This window comes from Lemur catta, chromosome 2 (genome assembly GCF_020740605.2).
Source record: "Lemur catta isolate mLemCat1 chromosome 2, mLemCat1.pri, whole genome shotgun sequence".
In the NCBI taxonomy this organism is placed as follows: domain Eukaryota; kingdom Metazoa; phylum Chordata; class Mammalia; order Primates; family Lemuridae; genus Lemur; species Lemur catta.
Genome location: NC_059129.1, coordinates 28679315 through 28707278, shown reverse-complemented (window position 1 = coordinate 28707278; position 27964 = coordinate 28679315). Strand labels below are relative to the sequence as shown.

At 42.1% G+C, this 27964-nt stretch overlaps 1 protein-coding gene across 2 annotated transcripts; it reads right to left on the bottom strand.

The window, feature by feature from the left end:
- Positions 1–25162, bottom strand: EIF4H (eukaryotic translation initiation factor 4H). Of its 2 annotated transcripts, XM_045543139.1 has the most exons (7): positions 24939–25162; positions 8511–8698; positions 6479–6543; positions 6297–6393; positions 5913–5972; positions 2257–2394; positions 1–1969 (listed from the first exon to the last, which is right to left on the bottom strand). In XM_045543139.1, the coding sequence occupies exons 1-7, from the start codon at positions 24995–24997 to the stop codon at positions 1830–1832; spliced, it is 747 nt and encodes a 248-aa protein (XP_045399095.1). In that variant the 5' UTR covers positions 24998–25162; the 3' UTR covers positions 1–1829. The 2 variants fall into 2 exon arrangements, with proteins under 2 accessions (XP_045399095.1, XP_045399096.1); XM_045543140.1 differs by lacking the exon at positions 5913–5972 and having other exon boundaries at positions 24939–25101.
- Between the last annotated feature and the right edge of the window lie 2802 nt (positions 25163–27964).

The window sequence follows — 27964 nt, the reverse complement described above, 5'->3', positions numbered from 1 at the left end:
TATTACGTAAGGTTTTCTTTTATTTAAAAGATCATTCACAAAATACCATATCCATAGATTTACTTTCTGTCATATACTGAATGTGTTAAGTGTTTGGAATTCCATTCTTACATTTAAAAGCCAACTGGATTGCCCAGAAGTTTAGATGAGTGTTCTGTTCTTTTTCTTTTCCACATTGAGGATGTGAGTAGGTCATCTGAAAGCATCAGGTTTGATTACAACCACACAATGCATGTCTTTCTTAAGTTAAGTATTGGTGTTACACAAATGGTTCTTATCTCGGAAGCAGAGAAGCTGACAGGTGGAAGGAAGGAGAGGCGAGAGTTCTGTAACCGCTGAGACCTTGTAACAGAGACACAGTAAGAGAAGCCGAGGATGACAGCTAGTGACCAACCATTACCTAAGCACACTGTGCTGCGCAAGCCAGGCCACCCTGGGCTCTGCAGTCGCCAGGGACGGCCTCTTTCCCCTGGGGCTCCAGCTGCTGGCTGCCCCTGCACTGCCCCCAAGGGGACACACTGGGACTTGGGTGCCAATAATTTTCCTTTGTTCACACACGAGTGTTCAAGCTCAAAAGCCTAACCTCCTATACTCAAATAAGTGTTAAACACCCTACACAGGAACAATAAATTCTGTCCGAAAGATGAGGCAGCAAGCCTTAGACATTTATTGTCATCTGTAGTTAATTTAAGGTTCTTGACAGCTCTGCATAGTAAAATTTTCAATTCACCAAGTGAAATTAAAGTGCTGGATTCTAGGCCCATTTTCACCATGAATTTAAGGGGCAGTGGAAGCACAGTATCTCATGTTACCCATCCTAGAAAACAAACAAAATACACAGACAACAGGGATTAGGAGAAAAGCAACGTCGGCGCTGTGCACTGGCCCAGCGCAGTGGAAGCACCACCCCCGCTCAATCCCCAAAGCGCCTCAGCCCAGTGGAAAAAAAACAAGCTGGCATCTGGTACACCCAGCCAGAGGAACCTCTCACGTCCGGTGAAAGGAGTGAACTAGCTTGGACATGATCTCAAAGCAGCAGTAACAAAAACACACGAACACATTAGAGCATTCAATTCATCTTCTACGTGGACTCCCCACCAATATTCCTAATGACCCTTCTTCTCTTTCAGGTTTCACTGTTTGAAATGTGAGCCTACCCTGCTCCAACAGTCCGTGTGGGGAGGGGGTAACAGACAGGACTACCTATAAATAGGTACGGAAGGGAATCTGCAAGGATCAACAGATATCTTTATCCTTGTTTTGAAAACAAGGTGCCTCAAATTCTGTATGTCAATCACAGCTGAATAAAAACAAGATGCAATGCGTCAGTGACTTCTGTTTCCCGCCCCCTCTTGGAAGCCACAGCAATACAGAACTCAACATGCAGGGCAGAAGAGAAGGACTGAGAAAATCAAAGGAGATGCCCAGGGTCTGGCCAGTGTGTCTGAAGTAAACAGAAAGCAAAGGAGAAAAACAAAGCAGAACCTCAACCCCACAGCTCCCTCGCAGTGGCTGCCTTCGACCCTCCACAGAAACTCCTGTTCTGTAAGAAAAACAAGGAGCAAGAAGGAAAAAGGACAGAAGGAAAATGGGGAAATGGGAGGGAAAAAAAAGTACAAACAGGCACTAGATAGATACAGCAAAGCCAAGGATGTACTAAAAACCACTTGTTATAACAGCTGACATGCATTCACAAGCTCTGTGTTTCCGTTGTAAGAAAGGAGGACAATGTCAGGCGCAGGAATGGCGACTGCAGGACTGCCGCCCAGGGGGCTAACCAGGCTGTGGTCTTGCTCTAACCCCACACCCCATTCCCTCCAACGGTAGGCTCATTCTTGCTCCCTGTGAACGACTTCCTCTCTGGGCCTGGCTCCCCCGAAGATAGCAGAGTTGGGATTGGCTACTTGATTGAGGGGCGTTGCAACTGTTCGAGGTTTAAGCTGGAGTCGTGGTCTCTGAGCTCTTTCCTCTGGGGGAGGAAAAAAACGTTGTTTACAAAAGAATGGATCCCACTTCACATTCAGGCAAAATAACCAAACTGACGTTGATCTCTATGACTCAACCCATTTTCTAAAATCAACAGCCTTAAAGAGCTACTAGTCCATCAGCAAATGCTTTAATAAAGGTAAACTTCCTTATTTAAGACAAAGCGGGCCAGATCTATGGCACCAACTGTGTGTGAAATAAGGAGAATTTATGCTGGGTGCAGTCAATGCCCCATGAAAAGATGCCTCCCTTTACAGACGAGGGCCATACCTTCTGTTGGTTCTCTGAAATCCATGTTGGATCCACGGAGGGGGGGCCCATCTCTGAAACGACTGCCCATGGGAGGGCCTGTTCGCCGGTCACCTGGGCGACTGCCTCCCCTGCCTCCTAAGAAGTCATCCCTGAAGCCTGAAGAAGAAAGAGGACACTGAATGACTTCTCAAACAACTGTCTAAAGCTGGTTATACAGTAGTCTGTGAATGGTTCTGAGTTTAATTTTAAAGTCTTTAGTTTATCCAGCATCTGAAGTTTTTCCGATCCAAAGAAATGGTTCCAAATGTGAATGTGCTGGGCAGTTACAATGCTTTTAACAGACTTTTCAAATAAAAAGAATCAGGAGCTTAGGAGAGAAAAATAAAACGAGCTGTTTAAATTCTCAGCTTGCAGAAAAAGTGGAAAAATACTATGAAACTATATTTTAATGTGGCTTAAAACAAAACAAAAATCCTTAAAACAGGTTTAATTCCATTTTCTAATATAAATCCAAACAGTTATTAAAAAAAGGTAAACCTGAAATTTAGAAGCATTTATAAACACAGAACACGAAATCACAAGAAAAAGCTATATGAAGACGAAATAAAATTACGAAGTCACCTCTGGGTGACACTCCCCATTTTCCTGTTTCTGCTGCATTTCAGGTGTGGATCGTTCTAAAAGCAAAGCACCTGTGTGGTAAACAAAGCAGTTATCCAAGGAAGACCATTCCCTAGAGAGGGGCAGAGAGACAAATACCTCACACCCAACCTGCACCTCCAGGGGAGAGCGGAGGGAAGGTTCTTTCCCATTTGTGAATTGGCTTTTAGCAGAAGCCAACTGCATCTTACTTGCAATGGTTGGAATTCTCATCAGTGTGTAGAAGACTTTCTCAACGGCTTCTAGGAACCTTAGAGGCTTTGTATTCAAGTGAAAGACTCTCACAGGCGGGATTAAACTCCTTAACCTTTAACAGTATAGCCTACTGAAGTTTCTGAGTTAAGATTTGCTAAAAATGAATTTAAGGAATAAGGCCATTAAATAAGTTTGCTCCCTTTGTTTAAGGTAACTCTCTAAGGATGGTGCCATGGCTCAAAGTTTTTAAGGAACTTATCTTTGAGAAGAGCCTTCAGAGCCTCAAGGATATTCTACATTCAGCTAACCCTCCACTAAAATGTATCTGTAACCCCCAAATCAATACTTGCGGCACTTGTGCAGTCACTCGTGGACGTGCACAGAGCAAGGGAAGACCTGAGTGACCAGATGTGCTCATTTCTAGCAGAGACAGAAAAAGGCAACGCTCTGCCTTCTTTCAGCTCTTATAGAGGCTTTTCACAATCTATTTAGTGGCAGGTTTTCTGCTCTTTTGTGTTTTTTGGTGACTTTATGGTTTCAAATGGCCCCCAAATATAGTGCTGAAGTGGTAGCTGGTGTTCCTACGTGCAAGCCAGCTGTGCTGGGCTTTTCAGAAAAACAAGAGTAAGATAAGCTTCATTCGGGCTTCTGTTATAGTGTATTATAGAGTACTACAGCTGGCCACTGAGGTCAATGTTAATGAATCAACACTACACACTAAATGAGGTTTTAAACAGAAACACACATAAAGCAAAGTTAGGTATTGACTGGTTGATGAAAATGTGACCAGAGGCTTGCAGGCACCTAATCCTGTATTTCCTCCAGGAGCAAAAGTTCAGTTGGCTAATCCAATGTTCTAGTGACTTTATGGAATGCCAACTATTTTGAATAAGGAGAACCGACTCTATCGCCAATGGTGGCACATTTAGGTGCTTTAAGGGTGGTAAGGATTTTGGAAACAGATCAAATTATTTCAAACCCAGTTCAGAGACTGAGTTGAACAGTACATGAACAATTCTAAATAGGTTTAGACCAATAGGAACTGCTTTGGGGAAAGTAAGTTTGGATGTATATAGTCAAGTATATGGTCCTTTAAAAAGTCTTAACAACCAGAGATGGCAGTTTCGTTAAAGAAGCTTAATTAGTATCTGAGCATTTAACTTGACATTTTCCCCACTTTCCATGTGAGTAGGGAAGTTACACCCTCTGATATGAGATTAAATAATTTTTGCTACCAGTTTTAGCATGAAACACATCAGCACACACCCACACTGGTGAGGCAAATAAACACAACTGCTGCTCTGTCAGGGTGCACGATAGCACTGCAGGGGAAAAAATGAGTGTACATTAATATCAAGTGAAAGCCTCATTTCAAAACTGCTTATGAAATAAGCAATGGGAAAATTAAGAAGGAAGAGCAACATCTGACATTAACAAGTATCTTTAATCAAGATCGTCGACAAATTTCTAGGAAGCAAACGACTCATGACAATCTTCAGAGTTTTCTTTACAAAGTTTAGTTTAACACACTATTTCCGGTGGTGGGATGTTTTTATTTTCTTTCTTCTTTGTATTTTTTTCTTTACAATGAGCATGTATCATTAAAAAAATAGCACCATTCTATTAAAGAGTAAAAAAGATCTATTTTTTGCATCAAATAGCCATTACTCCATCACATGAGCACATCAGGTTTTAGATGTCACCACACACTGCAGTTCACACCAGAACTGGCGGTGGCAAGGCTGTGGCATGCTCACTGTGTCCCTGCCCGAGCACCAGCGGCCAAGCTAAGCCAAGAGCAGAAGGCGTTAGTTACTTAGGTAGCGTCCACAGCACCTGCGAATACAAAACCGGCAGGTCATGGGCCACCACTCACTGAGCCACTGGTTAGCTTTGAGAAGACATTTGTTGCATGTTTCAATCAGAGACTAGCTTATACATAAAATTACAGGTTTACTGGATCATACTGTACTTTTATGAATAAGCTCATTTCTGACTGGCTATAGGACTTTTAAAAACTAAATTATTCAACAGATAGTCATCTGTTTAGCTAAAGCAGTAGTCCTGGAAATGAATTTAAGAATTTCAGACTCCCAAGACAGCCTGCACCAGTCTCTCCCATACTTACCAATTATTTTATGTGAATTTTGTTTTGATGGGGGGGATGCTGATGTTCTTATATAGAGGAAAGGACATCTCAAGTTGTGGGAAAAAAAAACAGACTTGTTTTTCTACCGTTCTGTTAAAACTGACATTTTTATCACTTGTATAAAAACTTTATACTTTTAGAATTAAAAAATAAAAAGTAGAGATAAAGAAATGCTTAGGAGACCAACTCTGAGTAAAGACACAGAATTGGTCTGCCTGGGCTGGCAAAGCAAGGGGATGGTGAAGACAATCACGTCGGACATGAAGGAACTGGAGTTCCAATCGCTTCAAGAGAAAAACAGGCCACCGGGACTACCTCTTACCATCTAAGAAGGAGCCACAGCTAGGAGGCTTTCTGTAAGCTTCTAGGGCCTCTATACTACGTTTTCTAGAGGTAACAGTACTTCTCTTTGTGCCGTATGCAAAACCACCAAGGAGTTTCTCTGGGCTAGAGCCTGAGAAAGGGTCTCACCTGCCCACAGTGGAGCCCTCAAGTCCTACCTCCCACGGGCTCTAACAGGCTCTTGCATGCCTGGGTACCTTTCAGGAAAGTTTTATTTGCTAAAGGAACTAAAGAAGTAGTCCGGCCAGGCGGGCTACTCACAAGAAACATACAACAGCAGCAAGGCCACTGGAAAAAAGGTAAGTGGTGATACTTTAAATACTGATACCGGAATTGGAGTCATCCCGGGAATCCCATCCACCTCTAGATTCTCGAGAGCCACCCATTCCTGAGGATACACAAAAAAGATAAAGTTGAGGTCGTATCATTACCTTGCTGCACAAACATGGAAAAATTCATTTGGAAGATGTACAACTCATGTGATGGAAGTTCAATGAAATCACTGTAAGAGTTTTTGCTGCCAACAGAAAAAAAAAAAACCCAGGCTTGCAGAAGTATCATCCATTCTTTCTAAGATTGTATGCACATTTTTAAGAGCTCACAAGAACCTATCAGACCTATGAGATAGAGTTCTACTAGTAATGTTCAAGAATCATAATCGGTGGGCATACACCAAGTTTTTATGATGTTCAGTTTTAGAAGAACCAATCACCTCTGTCATCTGGTCCACCTTTTCTGAATCCAAAGCCACCTTTATCTTGCTTTCTGCCTTCTGCAATGTCCACACGAAGTGACCGATCACCCAATAGCTAATGATAAGGGGAAAACAGTGTCAGTATTGGCAAGGCAAAGAATCCCAACTGCTAAATACAGAGAAAACTTGAGGATACTTACCGCACCATCATATGTCAAAGCTTCCTTGAGGGAATCCACCTCATCGAATTCTACATAGCAGAATCCTGGAAGAGAAAGCAAACCCCCAATTCCTCATGCAATTCTGGGTTAAAGACATGGTGGGATCCTCTCTATACTATTTCCCTATAGTACAGCCTGAAAGAACATATTTTACTTCCAATAAACAGAACATGACTGGCATTCCTCCCTCTCAATTATAGTTTATCAGTCAGAAAATGCTAATCAAACACGCACGGAAAGAGCAGCTGTGTTTTTATACAGCTTTCTTCTTGTATGTGTTAACCGTAACAACAAAACCTTTCTTCAGTCATTGCAGAGCTGTTCTGACTTCTGAATGACTTTATTTATACAAATTTGATACCTAAAATGTTCTGAAGAAAGAGACTTAGGGTGTCTACTAACTTACAGCTCAGGTAGTTGATATAAAATTTGCTTCACAAAGCTAAAAATATATCCTCAGCAACAAGACTGGCAGGGGTGGGGAATCTGCAGCCTTGGGGACACATGTGGCCTTCTGGATCTTTGAGTGTGGCCTTTTAACTGAATCCAAATTTTACAGAATAAATTATTTAATAAAGGGATTTCTTCTATGAAGTCTGGATTCGGTCAAGGGGCCGCACGTGGGGATCTGGAGGGCCGCACATGGCCTTGAGGCTGCAGGTTCCCCACCGCCCTAGGTCCAAGCATGTGTTACCGACAACCCATGTCCCTGCTACTGGATTCTGACATTGCTCCTTCTTTGCTGCCTGGAGTCTAAATCTGGGTTACATATTCCCATACCCCTACATATACTCACATGGCACCTACACCCCACCCAAGTACCCTTATTCTGTTTAATAACTACACTTCATCTTTGAAGCCCACTAGACTACTAGTGCTTTGAAGCCTGAGTTCAAAGTTCCCCGTTTGCCATTTGTGGAAAGAATGTCCTGCCTTGGCTGGAGGATGCCCCCACCCTCAGCTTTCTTCCCTAAGTGCATTCAACGTTGAGCCTAATTGAGAAAGCCACTCCCAAGTTCCATAAAGGCAACAGCAGCCTAATCATGCATCTCATACTCTAGAGCTGCTAAACTGAAGATGATCCTTTATGAGCCAAACCCCAACACCTGGGTCTACTGATCCAACCTAAAGGCTGAGTTCACCCACAAATTTTTACACAAAGTTTGAATTCCTAATGCTTGCTAGCAAGCAAATTAGTAGGACTCATTTTCACAAGCTTAATGATTTGTTTTCATTGTTTATGTACTATATATGGCTTCGGGTTCTAAAGTCCAAAAGATTAACACCACCTATATACAAAACCACTCAGGTCAGCAAGTTTCTCTGCTTCGTGTATAGCTCCCCACCATAAGTCTCTCTGTACCTTTCATGGCTATACTTTTGGAATAATGTAAGCCAAATATCCTTGCACCTGGTATCATGCATTTAAATACTGGGCGCACTTTCCCTCAGGAAACCTTGAAAGCAGGATAATGTTTATCTGATCCTTTATTTTTACTCCTCTCTGCTCAAGCACCCTAAGGAGACACCTATCTATTCAACTAAATCTGAAATTTGAGCCAACCCTCTCTAAACACACGCTCTGAATTTACAAATGTATACTGACAATGCTAATTATCTTTTTGATTTTATAATAACTGGATTATAGGAAGACTACAAAGAAAATCTACGAATCAGTAAAGGTGAAATGTGCCTTTAAAGTCCTCAGTCTTGTCCATTTCATTCCCGGGCAAATCCTTTAATGGCACAGACAGGATTGTTATAAAGGTAAGGCAAACAAACCTGGGCATACGCCATTATTTGTACAAACTAGATTATGCATAAAACATTTTCCCCCAAGTAGAACTGAGGACCTATGAGTTAAAGAGTTAATGTTAATTTCAGCTGCTTGGACCAGGCAAACATTTAAAACACTTTCATGATTAGAGCCTTCTGGTTCACCAATACATTTTCATTTAGACCCCCTGCCAACCTTTACAGTAATATACAACAAAAATTTCCCAAAACTCACCTTTAAATTTGTCTGTGTCTTTGTCTCTGACTAGCCGTACACTCCTTATGCTGAGATCCTTAAAGATAGCGTCTATGTCGCCCTGAACCGTATTAAAAGGTAGATTTCCTACATATGCTGTGTAGGGGGGCTCTGTGGGCAGCTCCTTCTGGCTACGGGAGCCATGGCCACCAGCACTGCCACGGGACCTAGGAGGGAAGACAGACAGGATTCAAGTCTGCCCGCGTGTTCCTGCCCCAGAGCAGGACAAGCCAAACGAGCAAAGATGCCCTCCACTCAGCCTGTCAGCCACACCAGCACCCCAGGTGGAACACTCCACCCTGACGAACAGGAAACAGCTTCTTGAAATTTTAAAGATTGTAAAATATTATTTATCAAAAAGGCACCTGTTTTTTTGATGCCAAAAAACACAGAATGTAAGTAAAAATATATTTCTGAAAAATCAAATCCAAACATATATTCTTCTAAGCAACTGGTTTTCTCCTAGTCACTTAGAATCTGTATCTGCAAAGTACTGATATCCTCAACCTAACCAAATGCCCTCCATTTACATACAACAGTACTAAGAAATACAGAAATGGACTGTCTGGTACACTGCATTCAGGAGGGATTACTGAAGCTGCTTAAGTTTAATACATAATACAACTGTTTCTCTCTATTGCCTGACCATGGGCAATTAAGAATGTCCTAACAAGAACTCTGGCTGTTGTGCAGCAAGTGCTGTGTGCAACTACTCTCCACTCTCCATGCAATACTCCACTGTGGCCTCAAACGTAAGGTGTGTACTACTAACCCATCTAGACCTCAATGCCCTTTCCTCAGTTTATCAAGTGTTGTTTACTTTGCAGACGTATTGATTTAAAGCCCAATTCTGCCACTAACTAGCCATATGACCTTGAGGAGTTACTCAACTTCTCTATGCTTTATTTGTAAAATTGGGTTGACACTAACACAGACCCTGAGTTATTGAATAATAACAAACATACAGTGCTTCACAGTGTACTTATGTATAGCAATCACATTATCGCCTCCAACTACAACCTGAGTTTTTTAAAAATATAATTAAAAAATAAATGAGGTCATTATACATTTGTCCAAATCCATAGAAGGTACAACACCAAGAATGAACCCTAAGGTAATCTACGGACTTCGGGTGACAAAGATGTGTCAATGCAGGTGCACTGACTGTAACAACGTACCACTCTGGTGCAGGATGCTGACAGTGGGGGAGGCTGTGGGTAGGGGGAGAGGGAGTATTTGGGAACTCTCTGTACTTTCTGCTCAATTTTCCTGGGAACCTAAAACTGTCCTAAAAAATAATGTCTATTTAAATAAAGAAATAATAAATGAATGGGAACACTTTCTATTAGTTGAAAAATGTTTCAGCTAATAAATGTAAAACAAATCTTACAGTAATTATAAAACCATTACTTCCAACCACCAGTGTAGCAACTGATCCAGACAAGACTTATCAACGGAAACTAGAGCAAAATGGTTTTTGGGGAACAAGACAGTCACATGACCTCAAATTATCACTCCACAATTATTAATCAAGGGGAGGGGGAGATCCTCCTCAAATGGAAAAACCTGTCAGTCATCACGTTAACCAGACAGGTAACTGTCTTTATTAAAGGGACAGGCTTACATTTCATGTCTCCTATTTTGGCATGGATTCTTCCAATATGTCACAGTCATGAAAGACAGAAAAGGCAGAGGGACTCACGAGACATGACAACTAATGCTACATGTGATGTTTGGATCATGGGACAAACAGCTAAAAAAGCCAGATGAAGAAATCTGAATGTGGTATATATAGATACTGTATCAATGTTAAGTTTCTTAGGAAGGACAATCCCCCGTTATAAGTGTCAACACAGCCAAGGTGTATTTTCAAACAGGTCAGCATGAAGAATAGGTGTGCAGGTATGTATATACATATGGATTAAACAAATGTGGCAAAATATTACCTTTTGAATCTACTAATGTCCACTGTATCATTCTTTCAATCTTACTGCAGATTTGAAAATTTTCTAAAGAACACATTTGGAAAACTAAGGAGGAAAAAAAATTAAAATAGCGGGTGTTCTTTTGAAAGGGACATTTAAAACAAATGGGTCCTTTCACTACAAAGATCTGCCTGAAGTCATACTTCTTTTTGCAAGGGAAATGTTAATACCAGACTTGGAAAACAACCTGTTTTCTTATCCATATACTGCTAAAACTACCATGAAGGAAATTCCACATCTTCCCTGAGATAAATGCCAGACATCTCAAATACCTGAAAAGTATCATTCTTTAATACATTTGTCTAAAGCAGAAGGACCAAACTGTGATGGTTCTTAGATGGCAAAAAATTTTAAAGTTTAACAATTCAGAATTCTGCTACTTCCAAACAGGAAGTCCTATATTCTAAGAACATCAGAAAAACAGGTTTACAAGTGGACTGCATCCCACTGGTTCCCACCTACCCCACCCTCCCTAGTTTAGTCTAAGTGCCTTATTCTGCATGTCAATACCCTTTGCCAACACTACTCTATTATTCCTATCTCTACAACCATAAATCCTAAAATATTTTCAGCAAGACACTCTTTAGGACTGGATAATGAACATGTAACATACAGTATAAACATCTGAAAAACTGTCAAAATGGAGGATGAATTCTAAACACTTTAAGTTCATTTATTCAACATTTATTAAACATCTGGTGAGAAAATAACCTCTTGCACTCAAGTAGCTTACAACTCAGTAGCACATATAAAACATTTATATAGGTATATACGCAGGTTGTGTTTGTGCATAGATGTACATATATGTAAAGCAAAAAGCCACAATGGTTTTTTAAAATTTAAGTGAGGGTGAGGATGAAGAGAGATAAATTCCCAGATGTGTGATAAGGAAAATGGAGGTAGAAGGCATGCTGAAAGGGTACATTAAACTTCTGCACAAAAATTTATGGAAAGTGCTGGATGTAGAACAGAGAAAGAGATGTGACCTCAGTGAGTACAGGGAGCCCAGGGAATGCTAACAAGATGATGCAGGCACTAATAAAAATGCAGTCGGATAAGAAGGTGGCTCTGGCTTTGGGGAATACAGAAAAACCCGGTGTTACACTAGTACTGGAAAAGCTAGCTAAATATCAAGTGGAAGAATCTAGCGGCTAACTGGTGAGTTAGCTCTGCAGTACAGATAAACCAAGCCCGTCAACTTGTTCAGGTCACCCTAGCCTCACCAAGCTGCCAGTGGCTTAGTACTCCAGCCTTTTCAATAATTACCACAGACAGCAGTCCTAAATGTTATCCTTTCCTACCTGATGCAGTCAGCTTTAGAGGATGTCAGCATTTTGTTTAGCTTTCCATCCAGTTCAATGAAGTCACTTATAGGGCAGTGGGATTGGGCCATCTAGGTAGAATTTATTAATGCTAACATTTATGAAGTGTCCACCATGAAGGTAAATAAGGCAAACCTCAAAGAGTACACAGGCATAAGACATAATTCTGCTACCCACCAATTAATTTAAAAAACCAAATGTGAGACCCCGTGTCTACTAAAAATAGAAAAATTAGTCAGGCGTGGTGGTGCATGCCTGCAGTCCTAGCTACTCGGGAAGATGAAGCAGGAGGATCACCTAAACCCAGGAATTTGAGGTTGCAGTGAGCTAGGCTGATGCCATGGCACTCCAGCCTGGGCAACAAAGCGAGACTCTGTCTCAAAAACAAACAAACAAACAAACAAAACAACCAAATGTCCAAAAACTCTGTACCCTATAAAAATATACAACTATTATGTACCAAAAGAAAAAAAAAGAAACGAAAAGGAGAGGAGAGGAAAGGAAAAGCAAAGAAAGGAACCCTGAGCCTGATACCTCTGTCACCAGGCTGAAGCTTTGGGGGGGGGGGGGGGGGCGATCGATCATCTGAACAAACTGTGTCACATGAAACTACGTACTTTTGTAATAGGTTAACAATAACACACTCAGAGAACAGATTCACTTGACACATTAGTTAGCCTGATGTAGGACCTCTGCCAAATTACCTGTGTTCCTCAGTTTTCTGGTCTGTTATTTCATAAATATTCCAAATTTTGATTTTAGAAAGAAGCTTAAAATTGATCATAAAAACACTTTATAGGCCGGGCACGGTGGCTCACGCCTGTAATCCTTGCACTCTGGGAGGCCAGAGTTTGAGACCAGCGTGATCAAGACCGAGACCCCATCTTTACTAAAAATAGAAAAAATTAGCTGGGCATGGTAGCCAGTGTCTGTAGTTCCAGCTACTCAGGAGGCTGAGGGCAGGAGGATCACTTGGTGTCCAGGAATCTGAGGTTGCTGTGAGCTAGGCTGACACCTCGGCACTCTAGCCCGGGCAACATTTGGGGACAGTCTCAAAAATAAATAAATAGGCCGGGCGTGGTAGCTCACACATGTACTCCTAGCACTCTGGGAGGCGGAGGCAGGAGGATCGTTTGAGCTCAGGAGTTCGAGACCAGCCTGAGCAAGAGCGAGACCCCATCTCTACTCAAAAAAATAGAAAGAAATTAGCTGGAGAACTATAAATATACATATAAAAAATTAGCCAGGCATGGTGGTACATGCCTGTAGTCCCAGCTACTCTGGAGGCTGAGGCAGGAGGATCGCTTGAGCCCAGGAGTTTGAGGTTGCTGTGAGCTAGGCTGACGCCACGGCACTCTAGCCTAGGCAACAGAGTGAGACTGTCTCAAAAAAATAAAAAATAAATAAATAAATAAATAAATAAAAACACTTTGATGCTTAGCTCCCTGCCCACCATGATTCCCTGTGCCACCTCGGGACTCTGCAGAGTCCCCATCGGCAAGAAGGCCCTCAATGGATGCAATCTCTTGACCTTGGACTACCCAGCCTCCAAAACTGCAAGAAATAAATTTCTGTTCTTTAAAAAAATAAATAAATAAATAAAAAATAAAAATACTTCATAAACACTGGCTAGGCAATGGTGGCTCATACCTATATATAATCCCAGAACTTTGGGAGGCCAAAGCAGGAAGACCAGTTGAGGCCAACAGTTCAAGACTAGCCTGGGCATCACAGTGAGGGTAACACAGTGAGACCCCATTTCTAAAAAAAAAATTTTTTTAATTAGCTGGGTGCAGTGGTATGTGCCTGTGATCCAGCTACTTGGGAACTGAGGTAGGAGATTTCTTGACCCAGGGGTTGGAGGCTGCAGTGAGCTATGATCAAGCCACTGCACTCCAGCCTGAAAAAAAAAAAAAAGACCCTGTCTCTCTCTCTTTTTTTTTTGAGACAGAGTCTCGCTCTGTTGCCTGGGCTAGAGTGAGTGCTGTGGCGTCAGCCTAGCTCACAGCAACCTCAAACTCCTGGGTTTAAGCGATCCTACTGCCTCAGCCTCCTGAGTAGCTGGGACTACAGGCATGCGCCACCATGCCCGGCTAATTTTTTCTGTATGTATTTTTAGTTGGCCAGATAATTTCTTTCTATTTTTAGTAGAGACGGGGTCTCGCTCTTGCTCAGGCTGGTCTCGAACTCCTGACCTCGAGCGATCCACCCGCCTCGGCCTCCCAGAGTGCTAGGATTACAGGTGTGAGCCACCCCGTCCGGCCAAGACCTGTCTCTTAAACAAAAAACTACTTCATAAACACTGAGTGATGTAGACACGTTTAATAACAATTCTCAAGTGTTTACGGGTAGACCGAACATGCCTGAGGCAACACTGCCGGAGCAGAAGCATGTGGGCTGGCAGCTGTGCACGTAAAACAGGAAACAGATGAGAAAAGCAAGGCCAATTTAGAACAGACACCTGAAGTTAAGGACTGTGCTGCAATCTCCCAGGCTCTGCCACTAGTTACTACTGAGCAATGGCTCTCTTTGCTCATTACTGTCTTTTACTCCCACTGGGGACAGTCTATTGATCATTACAACAGCATATGAAAATTTTTTTTTTTGGAGACAGAGTCTCACTCTGTTGCCCAGGCTAGAGTGCAGTGGCATCAGCCTAGCTCACAGCAACCTCAAACTCCTGACCTCGAGCGATCCTCCAGCCTCGGCCTCCCAGAGTGCTAGGATTACGGGCATGAGCCACCGTGCCCAGCCAACATATGAAAGTTTTTTTTTTTTTTGAGACAGAGTCTCACTTTGTTGCCTGGGCTAGAGTGAGTGCTGTGGCATCAGCCTAGCTCACAGCAACCTCAAACTCCTGGGCTTAAGCGATCCTACTGCCTCAGCCTCCCGAGTAGCTGGGACTACAGGCATGCGCCACCATGCCCGGCTAATTTTTTCTATATGTATTTTTAGTTGTCCAGATAATTTCTTTCTATTTTTAGTAGAGACGGGGTCTCGCTCAGGCTGGTCTCGAACTTCTGACCTCGAGCGATCCACCCGCCTCAGCCTCCCAGAGGGCTAGGATTACAGGCGTGAGCCACCGTGCCTGGTCTAATATATGAAAGTTTTAAAGTAGTAAATTACACCCTCAGTATGTTAGGATATTTAACTTTCACTCCAAGTGTGACCCAATTCCTTTACAGACAAATCACTTTTCTTCACTCAAATCAAATATCTGAGTGTCTGAAAGTTAGAGTACAATAGTATAGAAGGCACAAACCTAACATCCAGTTCCTGCCCTCAAGGAACTGATAATTCAACTGAGTGGGTCCTGGCATCTGGAAAGGAGAAATCACATCAAAAGCAAACGATGACAGAAAATTCAGGAGACAGCAATGAGAACAGTTTCTTCAGGGTGGAGCAGCAGGAGTCAGGATATATAGCACATTATATAACAGCAGGAACTTGGACTCCACTGTCCAGATGGCAGACAGAGAAAACACTGAACTCTTAAGATGAATTAGCAAAGATATGCAGGTGTCAAACGAAACTAGACAGAAGGTAACTTTAAAAGAGACCAATGACAAAAGAAGTGTTGAGGTTATCAAATCTCCCACCTTATAAGATGGGGATCCAAGTTAAGTAGATGCAATGGAAAGCTAAGGGCTCAAGATTTACTTCCAAAGTATAAAAGACACTGAAAAATGAAGGACACACACTAAGTTGTTTCTGGGAAAGGATTTTATAAAGATTTCTAAATGCATTAGAAACTATACAGAATTTAAGCATAGTTGCTCCCACCCTTAAAGCATCAAGACAAATGCTGAGATACCAAGACTAGACAGTATTAACCTCTCTGTTGGGTATGTGGAACATTAGGAGGTCTCCCTCTATTATCTTCAGATGTTAACTGAGGTAGTTTATTAGGGCTGATCAACAACTCTGGTCCATCATGTGTGCCATCCAGAAATGTTAATCATTAGCACGTATTGTTTTGCATGCTGTTCTACGGTAGACCCTATATAAAATCCCAGTAACACTGCCTTCATAACAGTAAAATGCAAGTAAGTGACAAAGACAAGATACAGTGAGCATGTTTTAAAAAAAAATGAAAAAGCAGTAATGGTAAAAATGTGTAACCTTCAGGTTCAGGACAATAATCAAAAAAGGTTAAGCTCTCAAAAGTCAAACCTTTATTTCAAAAACACCGTTTTGTTACTACCTACTAGTAACGTCTTACATTAATGTGGTGCACTGTTTACAATCACTGAATCAGTACTAAGACATCATTATTAACTAAAGTTCCCCATTTATTCAGATTTCCTTTTCACCTAATGTCCTGTTTCTATTCCAGGATCCCATCCAGCACTCCATCTTACATTTGTAGCTTAGGTTTTTAAAAATTCACTGCAACCTGGATTAAAGGCAATTTACTTCCAAGTAGATGGCCTCCTGCTCACTATAAGCATTCTCCAAGGCCTTCAATCAGCCTTCAAAATTAAATCTCTTTATCTTGAGAACTGTCATTACTATGGTTGTACATGAGAGCCTCTGAAAGTTTCTGGTAAACAATGGGGACAGGGAAGTTCCCTGGTGAACTCTTCAATGATCCTACTTTCAAGGAGCTCTTTCCTCCTGAACTCCAGTGAACATTATCTTAACACAACCACATTTGTAAGATATAAAAAGCCTTGCAGAGAAATACTTAGTTCTAACCGGTAGAATGTGTGTTCCATGCAGGCGGAACTCTGTCTTGCTCACTGCTGTCATCTGCAGAGCTATTATAGTATCTGATACTTTCCAGGGGCAGAAGGAATGAAAAGTCATAGACGCAGAAGCTACTTTAGTATTATAAATTCCTTCTGTCACTAATATGGGTATTCCTATCTGGAAAAAAAATTTTTACAACACAGGAGAGGGTTACATGTATTTAGATGACATCTCCAATTATGTACTTAAATGTTTTTCAAACTTTTTTGGGCACTGACCAACAGCAACGAATACTTAATACATCACGATTTAACACATGTATACATATATACATGTATGTATATTAACTAAACAAATAAAAAATACTGTCCAATAGTACCAGCTTGTAGTATATAAAGCACACTATTTGCTATTCTATTTCATTTTTAAAAAATGCTTAACAGGACCCACTGAACTGATTCCACCACCTACCTATATGATGCAACAGGCATTTGAAAAGCTTTATTTCAGATGAACAATGAACACAAAATGACTTTTGGTTTACAGTTTTTAAAGGGAATTTTTCTTACTAGGAAAAAGGCATTTATAATGTACTAAAATTTTGGACTTTCACACATTAATGAAAGCAATTAAATGTGTTATTACTTTAACAATTTCACATGGGTGAATAAAGCTACTTAATCTATAAGTTCCAGATTAATCCAAATAAAATGAAACAAAATATTAATAGAATGCTTGAGATTTGACATTCCACATACTATCACTTTCAATTCATTTTAAAGAACACTTCATTTTTATGCAATGTTGGATTTGATACGATCTACCAATAAATTACAACTATACAATTTATTAAGTTTTCAATTCTTTAGATAACTACAAAATACCACAAATAGATGACTATTTAAAACCTAGAATTCAAAGCCAAAGTCATACCTAACAATTCCCTTCCTCATTTAATATCTGAAAAATAAAAATCTAAGTTACTTGTACTAAAATACAAATACGCATTAACATTTAATATTAATACTTAAGTCTGCTAATATCAAATTAATTTTATTGCTACCTTGCATATAACAGTTACAAGAATTAAATGTATTAAAAGTCCCTAGAAAAAAACATCCCCCTTAAAAAAACAAACAGCAAGGAATAAAAAAAGTAGTATCCTACAGATTAAGAAATTTAGTAGGCAAATCAACTAAATCCAATGTGCAAACCTTGTCTGGTCCTGGTTCAAACCAACCAGTTGTACACCAAAATCTAGAAGCCACTTGAAGATATCAATTTACTGGGGCCAGGTAGGGTGGTGGCTCATGCCTACAATTCCAGGATTTTGGGAGGGCTGAAGCATGAGGATCACTTGAGGCCAGGAGTTCAAAACTAGCCTGGGCAACACAGGGAGACCAAGTCTCTACAGAAAACAGCTGGGTGTGGTGCCATGTGCCTGTAGTCCTAGCTACTGGGAGGCTGAGGCAGAAGGATCACTTGAGCCCAGGAGTTCCAAGCTGCAGTGAGCTATGATTGTGCTACTGTACTCCAGCCTGGGTGACAGAGCAAGACTGTCTCCAAAAAAGAAAAGAAAACAAAACAAAACAAAACAACCCCCCCCAACCAAAACAGAAAATGTTCAGATTAATTTTAAGTGTTAGGTAAAACATACAACTAGAAAACTCTAGCCCAATCTATACCCCACAGAAGTTCCTTAAAAGAAAATTTAGCTCAAGTAGCAATGCTATTTTTAAAGTCTCTAAAAGAGTATAAAGATGTAGTTCCCTTTGCTCCTATTCTACCCTCTAGAGTCACACTTTTTTCTTCTGAGGTTCATGAGCTGTTATCACTGCTGCTAATGCTTCTCTTTCAAAGGCTGTCTACATTAAGGAGCTCAGCCTTTCCTCTTAAGTTTCAGAGTCTTCCATCCTTGCTTCTTTATAGGCTCTAGTCCGTCACATATTAAGATATCGTCTCCAGACTGATCACAATATTCCAGATTTATCAGAGCAGAGACCTATACCAATCTTGCAATTGGTCTTCGCACCAGCCAAGAAAGTGGCACCAAACTACACTGCTTATGCTCCACCACCATGCAGTTGCAGAAAAAAAGAAAGAAAGGCAGCTTCAATAAGAACATCCTTGGTAAAACAGTAAAAATTACGTTATTAAATCATGACCCACTTTTTTAATATGCCATGTTAGGAAATGGGTGGTACACACAAAGCACTTCTGCCACATACACAAGTGTGACGATCGTCTCCAGGAAAAGCTACAAGCTGAACTAGCTGTTCTTTCCATGGAAACACCATTTTTTACCTGAAAGAACCGCTGACAAACTATGGTTATTCAGACTTGGGTATGTGCCATACATTTTCTCGAAAATGAAGTTAGCCTATTGCTTCGAGTAAAATAACCAACAGTATCTGTTGCCAATGGTAAAATTCAAGCTTTCAAGCAAAAAATACTGTTCTAGAAAACTTGTATCCATCAACATAAGCTTGACAGCCTCCCAATATTCAAAGGCTTATTAATGAACACGATTTTTGATGCTGTATAACAAAATGTGTCAACGTTTGGAAGACCTGCACAGCTTAGTGAATAGTTATTCTGCAAATCATCAACGCATGTTACAAAATCAAGCACAGGTAAAGGATCCATTCAAAGTACAAGACAGAGTGATGGACTTCAATGTAACAGAGCATGAAAAGTCTACTGATAAGGTTTCAGGTTCCACATTGCAAGTAACCTTTACAGAAACTACTACTTGTTGAGTTTTGTTGTGGTATCAAATAAGAATATCCACAATTACCTGAAAAGGCTATTAGAACATTCCTCCCTTTTCCAACTATTATCTGTGCAAGGTTGAATGTTTCTTCAAAACACATCCCAAGAGTGAAGACAATAGCAGGTGTGAGAAACCAGCTGTCTTCTATTAAGCTATACATTTAAAATGCTCCAAAAAAGTAACTGGCTACATATTAATTATAGGAGAATAGTGTGCAGAGCAAGGGAGATTACAGTCTCCATCTACCTTGTACTGGAGTACAATGCTTAACCGAAGGCACCATGCTTTCCATGGAGTATCAGATACTTTCAGGGAGCCCTATCAAGGTAGAAAATTTTAGAAATCACGACATGGAAAATTTCAAAGAACAAGGACATTCAACCTAAACAAAAGAAGAAATCTTAGATGTTACAGCTGTCATTATGTTCTATCAAAAATCATGCAATCAGGCCGGGCGCGGTGGCTCATGCCTGTAATCCTAGCACTCTGGGAGGCCGAGGCAGGCGGATCGCTGGAGGTCAGGAGTTCGAGACCAGCCTGAGCAAGAGCGAGACCCCGTTTCTACTAAAAATAGAAAGAAATTATCTGGACAACTAAAAATTTATATAGAAAAAATTAGCCGGGCATGGTGGTGCATGCCTGTAGTCCCAGCTCGGGAGGCTGAGGCAGAAGGATCGCTTGAGCCCAGGAATTTGAGTTTGCTATGAGCTAGGCTGACGCCACGGCACTCACTCTAGCCCGGGCAACAGAGCGAGACTCTGTCTCAAAAAAAAAGAAAAAAAAAAAAAAAAAAATCATAGAATCACATTTATTTTGTGGCCTGAGTGTGCAAGTCTAACCAGATGCACAAATAATGCAAAAGCAAAGACGTAGGGAACGCTCTCCTTCAGTTTCTATGAGAAGCTGGAAATTGGAAGATGGGAGTCTTCTGATCTTGGACCGACACTCAAGCATTCTACTTTGTATGTTGCAAGCTCCTGGAAAGACTCCTTGAAATTGTGAAGTCTTCCCAGAACACTGAGATTAATTTCTAATAGAAATACAAAATTTTACCAGTCTAAGCACCACAGCAAGACCCGTCTCTACAAAAAAACAAACAAAAAAATTAGCCAGGCATGGTGGTGTGTGCCTGTACTCCCAGCTACCTGGACAGGAGGATCGCTTGAGCCCAGGAGTCTGACGCTGCAGTGAGCTATGAGGACACCACTGGGTTGAGACCGTGTCTCAAAAAAATGTAAAACTAATTTTTAAAAAAATTAAGTGGAACTATATACTGTTTATAGAAACCAAAGAAACATTTACATTAAAAAATCCCAAGCATAAAATCTATAACAAATCAAATATTTTACAAGAACTAAATACTCGCTTTTAATACTGATGCTGCTCTAAGTCACAAAAAAGTGTTTTACGACCATACAACGAAAAGCTTCTCTTACTTGGCTTTAGAAACATAGTCAGGAAAATAAAAAGCTCCCTTAACTCAACAGAACTTTTTCCACTACTTCTAAACCAAAAAGGAGACAAATATTTTAAGATATTAAAAAAACTACAAATCAAGAAATACCAATTATCAAGCGTTTTCTATGTACCTGGGACTGTGCTACACATTTTAGATACATTTCATTTAATATGTAGCCCAACAGAAGAGCTTCTTCTATCTCACATTAGGGGAAAAAGGAGGCTCAGAGAAGTAAAAGAACTTGCTCCAGATCACACAGCCAACACAGGGCTGAGCTGATACTCAGACTCTGGTCTGCCTGATTCTAAAGCCAGAAGATCTCTTAGTAAAACCAGGTATTTCTGGAAACAATTCATGGAGGACGATGGTTTGGAATCAAGCAGTGGAACACTGGGGAGTGAAGAAAGGATGACAGCAAACCCAAACAACTTGACATCTGACAGGTAAATGGGATTTTACAAAAAGCTTTTTAATACTTTTACAGACCCTAGTATCAGTGGAAATAGCTTTAGTTTTTATACACTGCTTTCCTTCCCATCTTAAGTCTTAAAATATGCTTAGAAACAGAAAATAGAATGGCAGTTGCCAGGGACGTGGAAGGGAGGAGGAAATGGGAAAACTGTTTAATGGGTAGACAGTTTCAGTTTTACAAGATGAAGAGTTACAGAAATGGAGGGTGACGATGGCTGCACTACATTATGAACATACTTAATACAACTGAACTACACACTTAAAAATGGTTAAAATAGCGAATTTTTTGTTATGTATATTTTACTACCATAAAAAATGGGGGAAAATGCTCAGGAATTTAGATAGAGATGCCAAGCTTAAATCCTACAAGACTCAAAAGGTTAGAATTCTAAACTCCTTAAGTGGAACCTGATAAAGAATACTTAAATTTAAGCTGAGCGTACACCTGAAATCCCAGCTACTTCGGAGAGGCTGAGGCAGGAGGGTCCCTTGAGCCCAGGAATTCAAATCTAGCCTGGGCAACAGAAGGACTCTGCCTCTCTATTAAACAAACAAACCAACACTTAAATTTCTAGTTTTACCAGTTTTTAGCAGGCACCATTTCAGCAATCTCAATTCTTGCTACTTCCAAGTTCCAATCTAATTTTCAAGGATTGATAGTTTCCGGTTAAGCACCCAAGGCTTTGTTGCAGTGAGAAATGCAAAATCTATAGTACTCTGCACTTTATTGCTGATGGCAATCGAAAAAGCTGGAAATCAGAAAGCTAGTTTAGCAAACTGCAAAACAAAGTCCATTCAAGATCTGGTACAATCAACTCTTGATAATCTGGAATTTTGTTTTGATTTGTGTTGAACAACAATGCAGTTGCTGGTTCTCTCCTTGGATGCTAGGGACATAACTTTATAGGCCTGGGGAAAAAAACGAGCCATTCAATATTGCTTCCTGACAACTCAACTGGTTATTAAACACAACTACAAAATAAACTTATGGGGAAGACTAATTATTAAAACCACGTTGTTATTAGATTACAACTGTCCATTTTAAGCCTACCATTTCTTTCACCTATGACCCAAGTCATTTAGAATTTAGACGTATTACCCTGTCTAAGGTGTTTCAGACTAAGGAGAAGATGCCTTACACAAGTACTAAAGCAGTACAAGACAGGCTTTCCATAGGTGGCAATCTTCTATAATGCTTAAGCATTGAGACATTTGTTGATGTGAACATAATTCAAACAACAATGGAAACTATCACTGAAGAGTAGCTGACCAACTATCCTACCATACTGCTGAATTTCAGAGATCCCAATAACCGAGAATTACTGATCTGATGAAATTAAAATACTGACTCTCTGGAACAGAAAAGGCTTGCTTTTTTTTTTTTTTCTTCAGAAAAAGCTTTTGCACAGACTATGTCACTCCCTGCCTGGTTCTCTGGGAAATTTCCCCACCCACTCCAGATTCACATATAAATGACAACACAAATTCACCAACAGGTTTTAAAAACTACCTTTAGGAAACTCAGCAATACTTTCTATGTACTTTTACATGAATCTGAAGTCAAATGGAAAATTCCAAGAAAGTCAGATGTAGAAGATGTCCCTTAACAGTAAAGGGACTTTATATTAGGAAGTTTAAGAGATGCACAGTGCTAGCTAGTAGTCTCTCATATTAGTTTTGGAGTCCATCTGGGCAAATCGATAACATTTCCATTCGCTTTTTCATATGTAAAATTAATAGCATTTTAGAATTTTACTTTTGATTACTTTTTAATTTTTCTGATTGTTTAAGGAATACCCAAGTATCAAAATTTAACAAGTACTATGTAAAAGTCTAACTTGAACACTTAATGCCACCAGAGGGCTGGCAAATTTGTCTAAAGGCAGAATCTTTTTTTTTTTTTTTTGGAGACAGAGTCTCGCTCTGTTGCCTGGGCTAGAGTGCTGTGGCGTCAGCCTAGCTCACAGCAACCTCAAACTCCTGGACTTAAGCAATCCTGCCTCAGCCTCCCGAGTAGCTGGGACTACAGGCATGTGCCACCATGCCCAGTTAATTTTTTTTTCCATATATTTTTAGTTGTCCAGAAAATTTCTTTCTATTTTTAGTAGAGACGGGGTCTCGCTCTTGCTCAGGCTGGTCTCGAACTCCTGACCTCGAGCGATCCTCCTGCCTCGGCCTCCCAGAGTGCTAGGATTACAGGTGTGAGCCACTGCGCCGGGCCTAAAGGCAGAATTTTCAAAAATCTCCAGGCCCAGTAAAATAAGACCATCTCACTGTAGACCCAATGCAAATAAAACTCCTTGGAACTGTCTTGAATTGAACCACTCCGTTTAAGTAGAATTTTCCTGGGTCCTTCTGAACATTTTTTGAAACTAAATAAAAAAAAAAACCCTAGTTATTAAATTTCAAGATGACTTAAGTACAAATTTAATGTCTAGAAACCTACCCCATAGGCTATAACTTTACATGTCATCCAACATCTATTTCTTTTTTTATTAGCAAATAAACTATTCTCTGAAATAACAGGTGGCTCCTCCTACCCCAACTTTCATGTTAATAGTGTCATGAACAATATTTGGTACATTCCTCCACCAAAACAAGCCTCTGTTTGAGCCATTCCCAAACCAAGGTATTAAAAGTGACCATTCTTCACCAAACAAAGATAGTTTTTGAACTGCAACCCAGGAGAGACTGGACACCTCAGTAGGTATTACTGCGCTGTTATCCTGGGAAAATAATCCTTGCTACGAAAGAACACAAAGACCAAGTGTGTCCTTGACAAAAATCAAGATGTTTACAGCCTATATTCTAAATTCTGTATGAGATAACTTCTATTAAAGAAAAATACAGCGTGGGTTCCTGGAATTAAACACCATGAGTTTTCTATTCAAAGATTTTTCTTTTAAACAAGGTGCTTCATTATATATAGTCTTCTCCATTTGTCCACAACCAGAACGTGCCTAAATGCGAGTTCCTTCCACAGGGCAGAGCGAGAAGCTACGGAGAATTAAAATTTTCTGTGCCAGCAAGCACATACCACCTGTCAATAAGGCATTCTGAACCAAGAAAGACTAGCAAACAAAAAATGCTACCAGGAACTTGTTTTCGTTGGTCTCCCCCTCCTCTAGCCGCTCGCAGCGAATCGGACCATTCCCAGGCTCAGGCCGCCAAATCCCTGCCTCTCACGTAAAGAGAAGGGACTTGCCTCCGACCTTACCCTGTCTGCTAGGCTCTCGGCGGCGGGGTCAGGGGCCTACAGCGCAGGAGGACAACAGGAGGCCGCCGGAGAGGCCGGGACTGGAGCTGGACCGGCCGCGGCTCCCACCCCGGCGCTGCAGCTGAGCCCGAGCTAGCCCTGCCGTAGGTGGAACGGGGTTGGCGGCAAGCGCTCGACCCCGGGCACTGGGCGCCGCTGCGGCCTGGCCTTGTAGCCAAGGCAGAGCAAAAATTACACGTCGCCGGAGGCGGGAGGCAGAGTGAGGGATCCTTCCCGCGAGCAAGACTCCGGGAGCCTAACCGCCGCCGCCCCTTCCCCGAGCGCGCCATTTCCAGGCCCGGGCCCTCCAGGCGCCTCTCCCAGGCTTCCGCGGGCCCAGCCGGGCTCCTGCCTCTCGCCGCCCCGGGTGAGCGCAGGACGCCGCCGCCCCTAGACCCCCGACTCCGCCGTCCCCAGCCCCAGCAGGGGCCCGCGCACGCCCGCCTCACCCTCTGCCGCCGCCGAAGCTGCTGTAGGCCCGATCGTCGTAGGTATCGAAGTCCGCCATTTGCCGTCTCCGCTCCGAGAGGAACGAGGGTGAGCGAGGAAGGACCCCGCAATATAACTCCCCCCGCCCCGCCGCCGGGGCTGTCCGCCGCGCCGCCTGATCGCAAATCGCACGCACGCACGCGCGCGCGCGCGCACGTTACGCCGCGCCGCGCCGCGCGCAGCCTGGGGCGACGGGCCGAAAGTGGCCCGGCGCGCTCTGTGGCCCACGTGGTGCGGCTGCGCGTTGGCTGCGCGCCCGGCCTGCCGCCCCGGCCCATTGTGTGCTGGCCCCGAGGCCTCACCCGCCGCCGGCCCCCGCCCCTGCCCCACCCGGGCGCGCTGGCCTTCGCCTGCCGTGGGGGCGGCTCTCTCCCCGGTGTCGCCTGGGACCGTACACGGGCCCGCTGCGTTTTCTGTTGTCGCGTAGCTTTTCGGACTCCAGACCTGGCGGGGACCCCAGAGGCCGGCTCCGCTTGGCCCCTCTCCGACACACCTCTTCCGGCCAAGTGGTCGCCGGGTAACACCAAAGACAGGCTGCCTCCTGTAGGCGGGGACCCACGGAGTGGGCACTCTCCAAGGATGCCCAGAGGGGCAGGGCCTAGAAGGGGCGCGAGGCGCGGGTTGCGGACGCGGATCCTGTCTTCGGGGGTCTAATCGCTGCCTGGGCATTGGGGGTTTGAGATTAAGAGTATAGGATGTCTTTGAGGCAGCGGGAGACTCCACACATGACGATTTTGCATAAGTCATTGCGCTGGAAAAGAATCCTGATGTGAATTCCATCATCTAGCAGTTGCAAACAGTGGTTATGCAGTGAGAATTAATTACACTGCTAATTTCCAGGTTTGCGATTGAGATTGTGGTAATATCGGATACTCCTACCGTTGGATGCACCAATGTTGACGTACCCTGATGTGTCTAGGCACGATTTTTAAAAACCTCATAGAACTTTCTTGCAATGTATACGCGGGTATCTTACGCTTAACCAGTACTTTTGTATTTAAGCATCTCCTTTGTGCCACTACTGGGACTGACAGAACAGCTATTAACTCATTTTTGTTCGTTTTTCTGTCCTTTTTTCCCTAAATTATTAAAACAATTTGCTGTCAGATAGACCCAGACTAAACCTGGGCTCAGTTAACCTGAGCTTCACCTGTTACTAGATAGGTGACTTCAAGTTCCTTAACTTTTTTTTTCAGTGATGGGTTCACTTTATCACCCAAATTGGAGTTGGAGTGCAGTGGCATGATCGTAGCTCCCTTTGGCCTTGAACTCCTGGCCTCAAGTGATCCTCCTGAGTCTCTGGGATTGCAGGCATGAATCACAGTGCCTGGCCCCTAACCTCTTTAATATCTTAATTTCCTTATCTATAAGGATTAAATGAGTAGATATATGTAAAATTCCTGCCACTAAACTTCTGGCACCATTGTGGGTCTTTTGCATATATAATTAACAGACCTTTCATTTTACAGCTGTGAAACCACCCAGGGAGAGGAAATGACTTGCCCAAGGTCATGCAGCTTTGACCTCTTAGCTCCGCTCAGAGAATAACCCATCAATGCTTTTTCCCCACTTTGCAGGATTTAAACTTGGGCGCCTCCTCCACGTTTAAGAGCACCCTTACTCTTAAAATGCACTTAAATGCGTTTGACTAAATGAAACCTTAATATGTATCCTTGAATAGCCTTACTTTTTTTTTTTTTTAAATCCCCAAGCCTCCGAGTCCAAAGTCACCTCAATGTGAGATCCTGGAGGGGAACCATGTTGAGGGGGTTACATCTGTCATCTCCCACAGGGCTTAGACGACGGAGATGGGATAATTTATTATTGAAGAAAAAAAGGGAAGAGTAATAGGAAGGCTGGGCTTTTTCAGCACTGGACCATGCACAGGTCATGCCCTCCTTCCTAACTTCATCTGCCTGTGTACCCAGCCAGCGCCCAGGGCCAATCTGAGCCAAACTCCTAGACCCTCCAATCCATAGGCCTATTCCTCTTCTGTTGGTCTCAAGCACACAGCCTGCCTCCACCTGGGATCTAGAGGATTGAAGTTAACCCTAGAAAGTTCCATAAACATTGTGACTGACTTCATGGCAAAGTTAGATGTCCAGTCCTTCCTGAGGTTATCCTCATGAGTTTTGGTCTTAATTGTTCCCTAATCCATTCCCCAGTGTGGATTTCCCAGCCTTTATCAATTCTCTTGAGTCCTGGGGGTGGTTCTCAACTCATATCCCTTTCTCTAGAAGCCTTTATTACAGTGATGAAGCCTCTGGGATTGCATTTCAAACTGCCTGTCATCAAATCCTACCCAAGCCATTTACCACTACTGTGTGAGTTCCAATAAATTGCTTAATCTCTCAATTCTTGGTCTATAAAATAGGAATAGTAGTCATTGTGCTATGAGATTTCTGTATTCATGCTATTTTAAAGCTCTGAAATGTTGGTGTTTTGTTGGTATAATACTGTTAATTTATTATCTATTAAAATAATCTGAACTATGAATCATTTTCATGTGAAATTAAGGTCGATTTATATTTAATTTATGTGAAAACACACAGTGGTATTTTACAAATATATACAGATCTGCTCCTGCATGAATTTCAGTAAGCATCAATACTGAGCTCCTGCAAAGCTTCCGTTATAAGCATGAGTGGTATTCTAGGCCAAAGACTTTCCCAACAAATGAATAAGAATGAGAAAAAAATTGAAATTGACACCTGGAATCTCCATCCCCGTCTCCACATGATGAAAATGAAGAAAAAAATGTACTGAGCATGGCTGGACACGGTGGCTCACTCCTGTAATGCTAGCACTCTGGGAGGCCGAGGCAGGTGGATCGTTTGAGTTCAGGAGTTCAAGACCAGCCTGAGCAAGAGCGAGACCCCGTCTCTACTAAAAATATATATAGAAAAAATTAGCCAGACATGGTGGCGCATGCCTGTAGTCCCAGTTACCTGGGAGGCTGAGGCAGGAGGATCGCTTGAGCCCAAGA

Bases quoted from the DNA above. Each gene is read 5' to 3' on its own strand.
- EIF4H (XM_045543139.1), bottom strand. From the start codon at position 24,997: ATGGCGGACTTCGATACCTACGACGATCGGGCCTACAGCAGCTTCGGC. The intron at 6,394-6,478 runs GTAAGTATCCTC...CCTTATCATTAG, and splicing joins CTTTGACATATGATGGTGCG to CTATTGGGTGATCGGTCACT. The intron at 5,973-6,296 runs GTGATTGGTTCT...GTGTATCCTCAG, and splicing joins AGGTGGACCAGATGACAGAG to GAATGGGTGGCTCTCGAGAA.